Source organism: Sinohyriopsis cumingii, chromosome 18 (assembly GCF_028554795.1).
Source record: "Sinohyriopsis cumingii isolate HCF-2022 chromosome 18, ASM2855479v2, whole genome shotgun sequence".
NCBI classification, from domain to species: Eukaryota; Metazoa; Mollusca; class Bivalvia; order Unionida; family Unionidae; genus Sinohyriopsis; species Sinohyriopsis cumingii.
In genome coordinates, this window is record NC_142978.1 from 29036140 (window position 1) to 29049631 (window position 13492).

Genomic DNA, 13492 nt, shown 5'->3' on the forward strand with positions numbered 1-13492 from the left:
CACCAGACGTCATGGTATTCACAAGCCCATCAGGCTGCTCATAACCGGCGAGCTGAATATGGAAAATAAACACACCTTTCCAATAGTCTAATTTAATTGGGATGGGTTTTGTTGCAACTACTTTAAGAATATACGATAGGCACAAAGTATGACATAGGAATGCTATGCAATAAAAACAAATATACGTAATGCTATGACATTAATACATACATACTATGTTTTCGAAATTGGTCGTGATAGCGACTAGATGAAATTAACTTGCTACCACATTGCCTAGGTTATATCTTAATAAACTGAATTGCAAATACGATAAACGATGTGACCACAGAATACAACAATGAACGTGCTTTTACGAAACTGAATAATTATTGTAAATAATAAAAAGAGTTGACTTAAAAAACATTCGACTCACCCAACTGTTTGGCTTTAACGAAATTACAATGGCACCTGCCCGACAGTTGAATATGTTTAAGAGCTTCCCTCTATATTGGCTGTGCCCTTCAATATCTCTACCGGATATATATATAGTAGTGCGCAATAATACATTATTTCGCACGTGCCGCGCGAGCAATAAAAGCGTTACGCGATACGACGAAAAATTACATTTACAGAAATATTACGGCGCGTGAAACAAGACAACCTGATTTAAATGAAAAGTATGGAAGACTAAATGAGCCATATCGGGCATTTCGTAACACCATTTCACAGCATACTTTACTGTGTTCCTCAAACTCATCAGATTATCCACATTGCACAGCATACTTTACTGTGTTCCTCAAATTCATTAGATTATCTCCATTGCACAACATACTTTACTGTGTTCCTCAAACTCATTAGATTATCTCCATTGCACAACATACTTTACTGTGTTCCTCAAACTCATTAGATTATCTCCATCGCACAGCATACTTTACTGTGTTCCTCAAACTCATTAGATATCCCCATTACACAACAGACTTTACTGTGTTCCCAAACTCATAAGATATCCCCATTGCACAACAGACTTTACTGTGTTCCTCAAACTCATTAGATATCCCCATTGCACAACAGACTTTACTGTGTTCCTCAAACTCATTAGATTATCTCCATTGCACAGCATACTTTACTGTGTTCCTCAAACTCTTTAGATTATCCCCAATGCACAACAGACTTTACTGTGTTCATCAAACTCATTAGATTATCTCTATTGCATACATTTGTACATAGTGAAGTAATGATTAAATACATTTGTACATAGTGAAGTAACGATTAAATACTTTTGTACATAGTGAAGTAACTATTAAATACATTTGTACATAGTGAAGTAAGGATTAAATACATTTGTACATAGTGAAGTAACGATTAAATACATTTGTACATAGTGAAGTAACAATTAAATACATTGATTAAATACATTTGTACATAGTGAAGTAATGATTAAATACATTTGTACATAGTGAAGTAACGATTCAATAGATTTGCACATAGTGAAGTAACGATTAAATACATTTGCACATAGTGAAGTAACAATTAAATACATTTGCACATAGTGATGTAATGAAGTAACGATTAAATACATTTGTACCTGGTGAAGTAATGATTAAATACATTTGTATGTAGTGAAGTAACAATTAAATACATTTGTACATAGTGAAATGTAATGATTAAATACATTTGTACATAATGAAGTAATGACTAAATACATTTGTACATAGTCAAGTAATGATTAAATACATGTGTACATAGTGAAGTAATAATTAGATACATTTGTACATAGTGAAGTAATAATTAAATACATTTGCACATAGTGATGTAATGATTTAATACATGTGTACATAGTGAAATGTAATGATTAAATACATGTGTACATGGTGAAGTAATGATTAAATACATTTGTACATGGTGAAGTAATGATTAAATACATTTGTACATAGTGAAGTAATAATTAAATACATTTGTACATAGTGAAGTAATTATTAAATACATTTGTACATAGTGAAGTAATGATTTAATACATTTGTAGATAGTGAAGTAATGATTAAATACATTTGTACATAGTGAAGTAACGATTAAATACATTTGTACATAGTGAAGTAATGATTAAATACATTTGTACATAGTGAAGTAATGATTAAATACATTTGTACATAGTGAAGTAATGATTAAATACATGTATACATAGTGAAAAGTAATGCTTAAATACATTTGTACATAGTGAAGTAATGACTAAATACATTTGTACATAGTGAAGTAATGAGTAAATACATGTGTACATAGTGAAGTAATGATTAAATACATTTGTACATAGTGAAGTAATTATTAAATACATTTGCACATAGTGAAGTAATGATTAAATACATTTGTACATAGTGAAGGAATGATTAAATACATTTGTACATAGTGAAGTAACGATTAAATACATTTGTACATAGTGAAGTAATGATTAAATACATTTGTACATAGTGAAGTAATGATTAAATACATTTGTACATAGTGAAGTAATGATTAAATACATGTATACATAGTGAAAAGTAATGCTTAAATACATTTGTACATAGTGAAGTAATGATTAAATACATTTGTACATAGTGAAGTAAGGATTAAATACATTTGTACATAGTGAAGTAAAGATTAAATACAGTTCTGCATAGTGAAGTAATGATTAAATACATTTGTACATAGTGAAATAACGATTAAATACATTTGTATATAGTGAATACATTTGTACATAGCGAAGTAATGATTAAATACATTTGTACATAGTGAAGCAATGACTAAATGCATTTGTACATAGTGAAGTAAAGATTAAATACAGTTGTACATTGTGAAGTAAGGATTAAATACATTTGTACATAGTGAAGTAAGGATTAAATACATTTGTACATAGTGAAGTAATGATTAAATACATTTGTACATAGTGAAGTAATGATTAAATACATTTGTACATAGTGAAGTAAGGATTAAATACATTTGTACATAGTGAAGTAAAGATTAAATACAGTTGTGCATAGTGAAGTAATGATTAAATACATTTGTACATAGTGAAGTAATGATTAAATACATTTGTACATAGTGAAATAATGATTAAATACATTTGTACATAGTGAAGTAACGATTAAATACATTTGTACATAGTGATGTAATGATTCAATAGATTTGTACATAGTGAAATAATGATTAAATACATTTGTACATAGTGAAGTAACGATTAAATACATTTGTACATAGTGATGTAATGATTCAATAGATTTGTAGATAGTGAATACATTTGTACATAGTGAAGTAATGATTAAATACATTTGTACATAGTGAAGTAATGATTAGATACATTTGCACATAGTGATGTAATGAAGTAATGATTAAATACATTTGTACATAGTGAAGTAATGATTAAATACATTTGTACATAGTGAAGTAACAATTAAATACATTTGTACATAGTGAAATGTAATGAGTAAATACATTTGTACATAGTGAAGTAATGACTAAATACATTTGTACATAGTGAAGTAATGATTAAATACATGTGTACATAGTGAAGTAATGATTAAATACATTTGTACATAGTGAAGTAATAATTAAATACATTTGCACATAGTGATGTAATGATTAAATGCATGTGTACATGGTGAAGTAATGATTAAATACATTTGTACATAGTGAAGTAATGATTAAATACATGTGTACATGGTGAAGTAATGATTAAATACATTTGTACATAGTGAAGTAATGGTTAAATGCATTTGTACATAGTGAAGTAATGATTAAATACATTTGTACATAGTGAAGTAATGATTAAATACATTTGTACATAGTTAAGTAATGATTTAATACATTTGTACATAGTGAAGTAATGATTAAATACATTTGTACATAGTGAAGTAACAATGAAATACATTTGTACATAGTGAAGTAACGATTAAATACATTTGTACATAGTGAAGTAATGATTAAATACATGTATACATAGTGAAAAGTAATGCTTAAATATGTTTGTACATAGTGAAGTAATGATTAAATACATTTGTACATAGTGAAGTAAGGATTAAATACATTTGTACATAGTGAAGTAAAGATTAAATACAATTGTGCATAGTGAAGTAATGATTAAATACATTTGTACATAGTGAATACATTTGTACATAGTGAAGTAATGATTAAAAACATTTGTACATAGTGAAGTAACGATTAAATACATTTGTACATAGTGAAGTAATGATTAAATACATTTGTACATAGTGAAGCAATGACTAAATGCATTTGTACATAGTGAAGTAAAGATTAAATACATTTGTACATAGTGAAGTAAAGATTAAAACAGTTATACATTGTGAAGTAAGGATTAAATACATTTGTACATAGTGAAGTAACGATTAAATATATTTGTACATAGTGAAGTAAGGATTAAATACATTTGTACATAGTGAAGTAAGGATTAAATACATTTGTACATAGTGAAGTAAAGATTAAATACAGTTGTGCATAGTGAAGTAATGATTAAATACATTTGTACATAGTGAGGTAATGAGTAAATACATTTGTACATAGTGAAGTAATGATTAAATACATTTGTACATAGTGAAGTAATGATTAAATACATTTGTACATAGTGAAGTAATGATTAAATACATTTGTACATAGTGATGTAACGATTAAATAGATTTGTACATAGTGAAGTAATGATTAAATACATTTGTACATAGTGAAGTAATGATTAAATACATGTATACATAGTGAAAAGTAATGCTTAAATATGTTTGTACATAGTGAAGTAATGATTAAATACATTTGTACATAGTGAAGTAAGGATTAAATACATTTGTACATAGTGAAGTAAAGATTAAATACAGTTGTGCATAGTGAAGTAATGATTAAATACATTTGTACATAGTGAATACATTTGTACATAGTGAAGTAATGATTAAATACATTTGTACATAGTGAAGTAACGATTAAATACATTTGTACATAGTGAAGTAATGATTAAATACATTTGTACATAGTGAAGCAATGACTAAATGCATTTGTACATAGTGAAGTAAAGATTAAATACATTTGTACATAGTGAAGTAAAGATTAAAACAGTTATACATTGTGAAGTAAGGATTATATACATTTGTACATAGTGAAGTAATGATTAAATATATTTGTACATAGTGAAGTAAGGATTAAATACATTTGTACATAGTGAAGTAAGGATTAAATACATTTGTACATAGTGAAGTAAAGATTAAATACAGTTGTGCATAGTGAAGTAATGATTAAATACATTTGTACATAGTGAAGTAATGATTAAATACATTTGTACATAGTGAAGTAATGATTAAATACATTTGTACATAGTGAAGTAACAATTAAATACATTTGTACATAGTGAAGTAATGATTGAATATATTTGTACATAGTGAAATAATGATTAAATACATTTGTACATAGTGAATACATTTGTACATAGTGAAGTAATGATTAAATACATTTGTACATAGTGAAGTAAGGATTAAATACATTTGTACATAGTGAAGTAAAGATTAAATACAGTTGTGCATAGTGAAGTAATGATTAAATACATTTGTACATAGTGAAGTAACGATTAAATACATTTGTACATAGTGAAGTAATGATTAAATACATTTGTACATAGTGAAGTAATGACTAAATACATTTGTACATAGTGAAGTAATGATTAAGTACATTTGTACATAGTGAAATAATGATTAAATACATTTGTACATAGTGAATACATTTGTACATAGTGAAGTAATGATTAAATACATTTGTACATTGTGAAGTAATGATTAAATACATTTGTACATAGTGAATACATTTGTACATAGTGAGGTAATGATTAAATGCATTTGTACATAGTGAAGTAATGATTAAATACATTTGTACATAGTGAAGCAATGACTAAATGCATTTGTACATAGTGAAGTCCATTCTGGTGCTCCTAGTTATTGTTAGGATCACAGGCATTGATTGGTTTAATCTGCTTGTTCCTGAATTCAAAGTGGTCACTCTGATACATCATGTATGAATTCAGAATGGTCACTCTGATAAATTATGTATGAATTCAGAATGGTCACTCTGATGCATTATATATGAATTCAAGGTGGTCACTCTAATACAGTATGTCTGATTGAAACTGGTCACTCTGATACATTATGTATGAATTCAAGGTGGTGACTGATAAATTATGTATGAATTCAGTGTTCACTCTGATACATTATGTATGAATTCAAAGTGGTCACTTTGATAAATTACATATGAATTGAAAGTGGTTGCTCTGATACATTATGTATGAATTCAAGGTGGTCACTCTGATAAATTAAGTATGAATTGAAACTGGCACTCTGATACATTATGAATGAATTCAAGGTGGTCACTCTGATACATTATGTATGAATTCAAAGTGGTCACGCTGATACATTATGTATGAATTGAAAGTGGTTACAGTGATACATTAGATATGACTTCAAAGTGGTCACTCTGATACATTTTGTATGAAAAGCAAATGATGATAATAATAATAATAATAATAATAATCTCACAACAAGACTTGGACGACCAATGTTTTGAGAGATTCATATAATACATGACCATATTTGTTAAGCAGAAGTCAGTTTTGTTATATGATGACCTCCATTGAAAGATCACTTTTCTTGAAAGACCACCACTTGTTTTGAGACTATGTCTCAAGAAACCATTGGGAGGGATGGAACGTTCTGTTCAGTGAAATCTTTATTGTATGTACATAGTGTCACAAGATATATGTGAAAGGTAAACATAATACTGCACAAATAGTAAATGAAAGTATTAACTATTATTGTTTTTATTATTTTTATTTTATTATTATTGCCAATATTATTATTATTATAGGGGCATTTAAATCTCAATACAAATGTGAGGACTATCAGATGTTGGGAGCCACTATTGCAGTGAACCACAAGTATCAAGATGTGAAGTACAATATGAATATACCCAGGGTATCGGTGTGTATCATCATATTATCATAATATCATCTTGTAATTATCTGTAATTACTATGTTAATTACACCATATATTGTATTACAGAAATTTCTGTTTATTACAAATGCATTATTTCACCATCACATTTCTGTATTATTTATGTTACTCAGATTTTGTGGACTTGTTTTTGTCTGATTGAGGTCTTTATTATTTAACCTCATAACTACAGTATAAAATCAATAGTCACAAGATGTATGTGCATACCATCAATAATCATAATAATAATAATAATAATGAGGACTTTGTATAGCACCTAATCTTTTGAAGCTCAAAGTGCTTTACAACATTAGTCAACACCTATAACATAAAAACATATAATGATATGATACCAAAAATCAAACACCATCAAATTAGAAAACATAAAACATGCTGAAAATATTTAAGGTAGGAAACATTATTAGGTCTTTAAGTTTGTTCTTGCACTCGAAATAAGTGAGCTTTAAGAGCACTCTTGAATGGAATCACTGTGTCTTTGTGTCTAAGTTCAGTGGGCAAGTCATTTCACATTGCTGGGCCCTGGTATGGAAAAGAATGTTGTCCATATGACTTCATTTTCATAGTGGGAATAATGAGTATATGACTGCCAGAAGAGGAGCTTAAGTATATTGTTGGTGTGAACACATGGGTAATGTCAGATAGGTATGTTGGACTGGAATCCATCAGTAAAACATACAATTGGTGAGACACTGGATGATGATCTGTGACACTTGAGAGCGACTGAGTGTATAGAATGAAGAGATGTTATTGTATCTATAGTCACAAGATGTTAGTGCTTACCATCAGTAACCACAAGATGTTAGTGTATACCATCAATAGTCACAAGATGTTAGTGCATACTATCAATAGTCACAATAGATGTTAGCGCATCAGTGCCAGATTACCTGTTAATAACACTAAGCACATGCTTAGGGCACCAGCCCAACAGGGACACCAGAAAAAATTGAAACGAACTGGTTGATAATAAAATTGAATGGTCTGCATCTATGAGTATTTTGATTAGGAATGATTACAACACTAGTATTTTCCAACCTTTTTAGCTTTTAATATTGTTTTTTTTAATATTTTTAGTTTCACATTTTGTAGAAGGGGTTTGGAGCACCATAATATTTACAGTGCTTAGGGCCCTGGGAGGCCTTAATCTGGCACTGCATGGTATGCTATCAACAGTCAAAAGATGTTAGTGCATATTTACAGTGCTTAGGGCCCTGGGAGGCCTTAATCTGGTACTGCATGGTATGCTATCAACAGTCAAAAGATGTTAGTGCATATTATCAATAGACACAAAATGTCAGTGTGTACTATCAATAGCCAAAAGATGTTAGTGTATACTATCAGATGTTTGTGTATACTATCAATATCACAAGAACTTAGTAAGTAAAAATGAGAGGCATGACCCAGATCAGGCCATAAACCTCCTGAGCATGTCTGACCTTTCATCAAGAATAATCTACCTTGCAATTTGCAGAGATAGATGGAAGTCTATTTGAAAATTTTAAACACTCTCCTTACTTTGTTTTTAAAATGGCAGATGAGCTTTCTTTCCTACCCACCCATCTTTTTTGTTGGCTACAAATTATTTAGAAATTACACAATAAATTAAATGCCTGAATCATTCCAAACATTTTTCAGATTACTTATGATTTTCTTCAAGACCACAATTGGCTTATAATGGTTAGTGAAAACAAAATATGTTTGTGACTGATCCAGTGTCTTAAGTGGGTTGAGCATCTGCCTTAGATGCAGGAGGTCACTGGTTTGAACCTTGGCCAAGTCAATTCAAAGACTATAAAAATGGTACTGACAGCAGTCTTGCTAGGCACTCAGCATTAAGAGGTTAGTGTTAGGACTAGTCAGCCTGGTATCAAGATAATGTGACTGGATGGGACATGTCTGTAACATCATGCTCCACCGCGGGACATCACTATTAATCTGCCACACTGCAGACATTGTAGTGATATGACTAAAATTGTTAAAGATACATTAAAAATGTAACTCACATGCACAAAAAATATTTTTGTAATCAATGTTGGATTCTTATCTTTAAGTTGCCAGAGATACAAATTTGTAAAATAATTTTCATTGGTTCAGACATTGTAATTTTCTCTCAGTAAAAGAAAGAATGAAATATGTTTTCACCACTGTTTAAAAGAATCAGAAATGAATTTGCTATGTAGGAATGTCCATATTACTGACACACAAAAAGAATATTTCTGTATATCAAAACTCTGGATCTACTTAATGATGTGGGATTTATCACCCCAAACCAACCGAATGAACAAACATCATTCTTTACTTTGTTAAATCTACTATATATACTTAGTAATCCCCACTTCCATTATCAGATTCCTACTTTAATATAAAGAGAAGTGAGACATTACAATGATGGTAGCTTGTATATATTTCCTGAACCTCTTCATGATAAATACTCATTATACTTAGCATGAATCAGTACAGTGATTATACTTAGCATGAATCAGTACAGTGATTATACTTAGCATGAAGCAGTACAGTGATTATACTTAGCATGAATCAGTACAGTGATTATACTTAGCATGAAGCAGTACAGTGATTATACTTAGCATGAATCAGTACACCGATTATACTTAGCATGAATCAGTACAGTGATTATACTTAGCATGAATCAGTACACCGATTATACTTAGCATGAATCAGTACACTGATTATACTTAACATGAATCAATACGGTGATTATACTTAGCATGAGTCAGTACAGTAATTATACTTAAGATGAATCAGTACAGTGATTATACTTAGCATGAATCAGTGCACCGATTATACTTAGCATGAATCAGTACACTGATTATACTTAGCATGAATCAATACGGTGATTATACTTAGCATGAATCAGTAGTGATTATACTTAGCATGAATCAGTACAGTGATTATACTTAACATGAATCAGTACAGTGCTTAAACAATTCACTCTATGATGTGTTCAGTCACTCTTTTGCCTTGAGGTCAGGGTCACTGTCATAGAAGACTGTTATGGTTTTAGTTTTTTTTTTAATTTGCTGAGATTTCCTAAAGACCATTTTGTTTATACATAGCAGGCCTTGGTCTTATTTTGAAATGGAGGAGGACAATTCATTTCTAGAATTTACCTTGAGTATCCACACTTACAGTCTCACAAAATCTGCCTAATATTGATATTATGTTGGATTATAAATTTTGAAATGTAAATGATCTGTATTGATCGATTATAGTTTTTGTACTGTTACTATATATTGTAGGTGAGACTTATGTGCGGGTGGGCAAGCTTATTGCTGCTAGATAATTATATCCAACTGTATCAAAACAAAACTGTTTAATGTGTACTTGTCCGCCTCGGATGCGGGAGGTTGTGGGTTCGATCCCCGGCCGAGTCATACCAGAGACTTAAAAAATGGTACTAACAGCTGCCTCGCTTGGCGTTCAGCATTAAGAGGTTAGTGTTAGGACTGGTCGGCCTGGTGTCAGTATAATGTGACTGGGTGGGACATCATGTTACATGTCTGCGGCATGATGCCCCATTGCTAGACATCACTATAAACTGCCACATTGCAGACATCATAGCGATATGACTGAAAAATTGTTAAAGCTACGTTAAAAATAAAAATCAATCACATAAACAAAATCACATTTAATGTGTACTATATCTGTTTAATTTCTATAATGAAATTACTTTCCTCAAATGATGAAGAGTACAGCTATAAATATTTTCTATGAATGAATTGCACACAAATGTGTGGTGTAACTTGATGCATGTATGTCTATTGTTAAATCATATACTGTGTCATCATTGTATGTAGCAGCACATATATTGGGTCCTTCATGTGCATAACAGCACCTTGTAATGCCCCATTAAGAGGAAAATAATGACTGGGCAATTCCTGTCACACAATACATTTGTTTGGGATACATATATCACAAAATTGTTGCATAGTAATTATATAGTAATTTAACTTAACCTGTGAATATACTATGTACTAAATAAGTCCATGCAAAATTCTGAATTTTGGGATCTTCACTTCAGGTTTGTGCTCCTGGTTGGAAATACCCTTTGACTAGGAAGAGCTTTACCATTCCAGTGGGAAAGTGCTATCATTTCAAAGAAACATGGCAGCAAGAGGTGTGTGAAAATGAATATGAGTAAGTACTGCAGTCCATTCATGTTTTGTTGTCTAGCCTTAATCTGAGTAAAGTTTATTCCCTTTATGAGTCACCGAACAAGATAGGCCACACTCTCATCATTGGCTACATTGTGAGACACCAAAATAGTACAGTGTGACCCCAGTGTAATACAAATTCAGATATAAGACAATTCTGGTGTGGCTCATGACATTTCATATACATGTATTTTTCTAGTACGAAGTGCAAAAAAAAATCATATCACGCATTTTTTGTCATACATAAACAAATACTTTTTTGCTTGAAAGTATAACAAATAAGATGTAAAATTATCATTTTGGGGAATGGATCATGTATGAATTGTAATACAAGATAATCATGGAATGGCTCCTGAATTTTCATGTAAATGTGTTTATGTTGTACATGAAAGTTTCTTGTTTTCTTCTTAAAAGTATGAAAATAATGTGTAAAAAAAATTATTCAGGGATCATGCTGGGTTTCACTAGTGTCACAAGTTGTGATATTTACATTTTTAGTGACAAAATATACTATCTGATGGTTTTTTTGGCAACAACATTGCTGGCTGTTTAAACTTGTATATGCAATCTTGGGTTCGATGTGGAGAAATTCAGTTTGCACCATGAAAGGGAAACACAAATTTTGATATAAAATGCACTGGAATCTATCTATTGTTTCATAAATCCTTTACTTTGCTCCTATTGACAAACCCAGCTTAACAGTGCAATGTTACATCATAATCCGCTTATGCCGATATCTGGTCCAAGTACCGTATGCTGTGATACACTCAACTTGTCATGCTACTGGATAAGGTACAATCAACTAACCTTGGAAGGCAGCAATCAACCAACCATGGAAGGAACTTCTACAATCAACCAAATGACAGCTAATTCTTTATTTTTCTAAATGTACCCATATAAATAGTTTTGCTGAAAAGTCAAAGAAAACTTATTACCTTTGAAGCACCGATTGTTGTGTATAATAATAATAATAATAATGAGGACTTTGTATAGCACCTAATCTTTAGAAGCTCTAAGTGCTTTACAACATTAGACAACACCTATAAGATAAAAAACATATATAATGATATGATTACAACAACAAACACCATGAAATTAGAAAACATAAATAACCTGCTGAGAATATTTAAGGCAGGAAACATTATTAGGTCTTTAAGTTTGTTCTTGCAGTCGAAATAAGTGAGTTTTGACAGCACTCTTGAATAGGATCACTGTGTCTTTGTGTCTAAATTCAGTGGGTAATTCATTCCATGTTGCTGGGCCCTGGTAAACAAAAGAACGCTGACCATATGACTTTGTTTTCATAGTGGGAATAATGAGTATACGATTGTCAGAAGAGGATCATAAGTATCTTGCTGGTGTGTACACATAGGTGAGGTCGGATAGGTATGTTTGACTAGAGTCCGACAGTGAAACGTAGCACAGAGAACAAATTTTGTGTTTGATTCTGGATCGAATGGATAGCCAGTGTAGGGTACAGAGCAGCGGGGAGGTGTGCTCTGATCATGGTAATCTAAGTATGATCCGAGCAGCTGTGTTTTGAACTTTTTTAAGTTTCTGGAGTAGATATTGAGATGAACCAGACAGGATTGAAGTACAGTAGTCCCGTCTTGAAAGTACTAATGAACACACAAGTGTTTTAGTGGCATCAGCTGAAAGATATTTGCGAAAGGAGCTGATGAGTCTCAGTTCTAGATATGCAGCCAACATCTAGGTTTTGTACTGATTGTGTGAATTTAATGTTGGTGTTGCTGATATTTATTGTTTGAGGTAAAGGATGTGAATGAGAAAGTCTTTGTGTTGTGATCAGAATGGCCTCAGTTTTATCATCATTCATCTGCAGCTTGTTACATGTAATCCATGATTTCACATCAGAAATGCACCTCTCTACACCTTGGATGTTAGCATCAACTTCAGTTGGGTGGCTAGATTTGTATATTTGGGTGTCATCAGCGTACAACTGGTGAGACACTGGATGATGATCTATGACACTTGAGAGCGGCTGAATGTACAGAATGAAGAGAACAGGTCCAAGAACAGACCTCTGTGAAGCACCACAACATAGATCAACTGGGCTGGAGGGTATTCCATTTGCAGACACAATTTGCGTCCTTTTGACCTAGTAGGACTTGAACCACAGTAAGGCTGTATCATGAATGTCAAATACATGCTAGAGACGGTGAAGTAATATATCATGGTCTATTGTGTCAAATGCTGCAGACAAATCAAGGAGGGTGAGGACTTTAATCTTTATGCTATCCAAAGCAGAGAGAATGTCATTAACTACTTTTAGAAGAATAGTTTCAGTACTGTGGCAAGGG

At 31.3% G+C, this 13492-nt stretch overlaps 1 protein-coding gene across 1 annotated transcript in view; it reads left to right on the top strand.

The window, feature by feature from the left end:
- Nucleotides 1-13492, top strand: part of LOC149776296 (integrin alpha-V-like) — a 147634-nt gene that overhangs the window by 34557 nt on the left and 99585 nt on the right. Inside the window, exons 3-4 of the mRNA XM_089942765.1 lie at nucleotides 6856-6968; nucleotides 11039-11154. Of these exons, the coding sequence (XP_089798891.1) occupies nucleotides 6856-6968; nucleotides 11039-11154 (229 nt within the window). The remainder of the gene's footprint in view (nucleotides 1-6855; nucleotides 6969-11038; nucleotides 11155-13492) is intronic.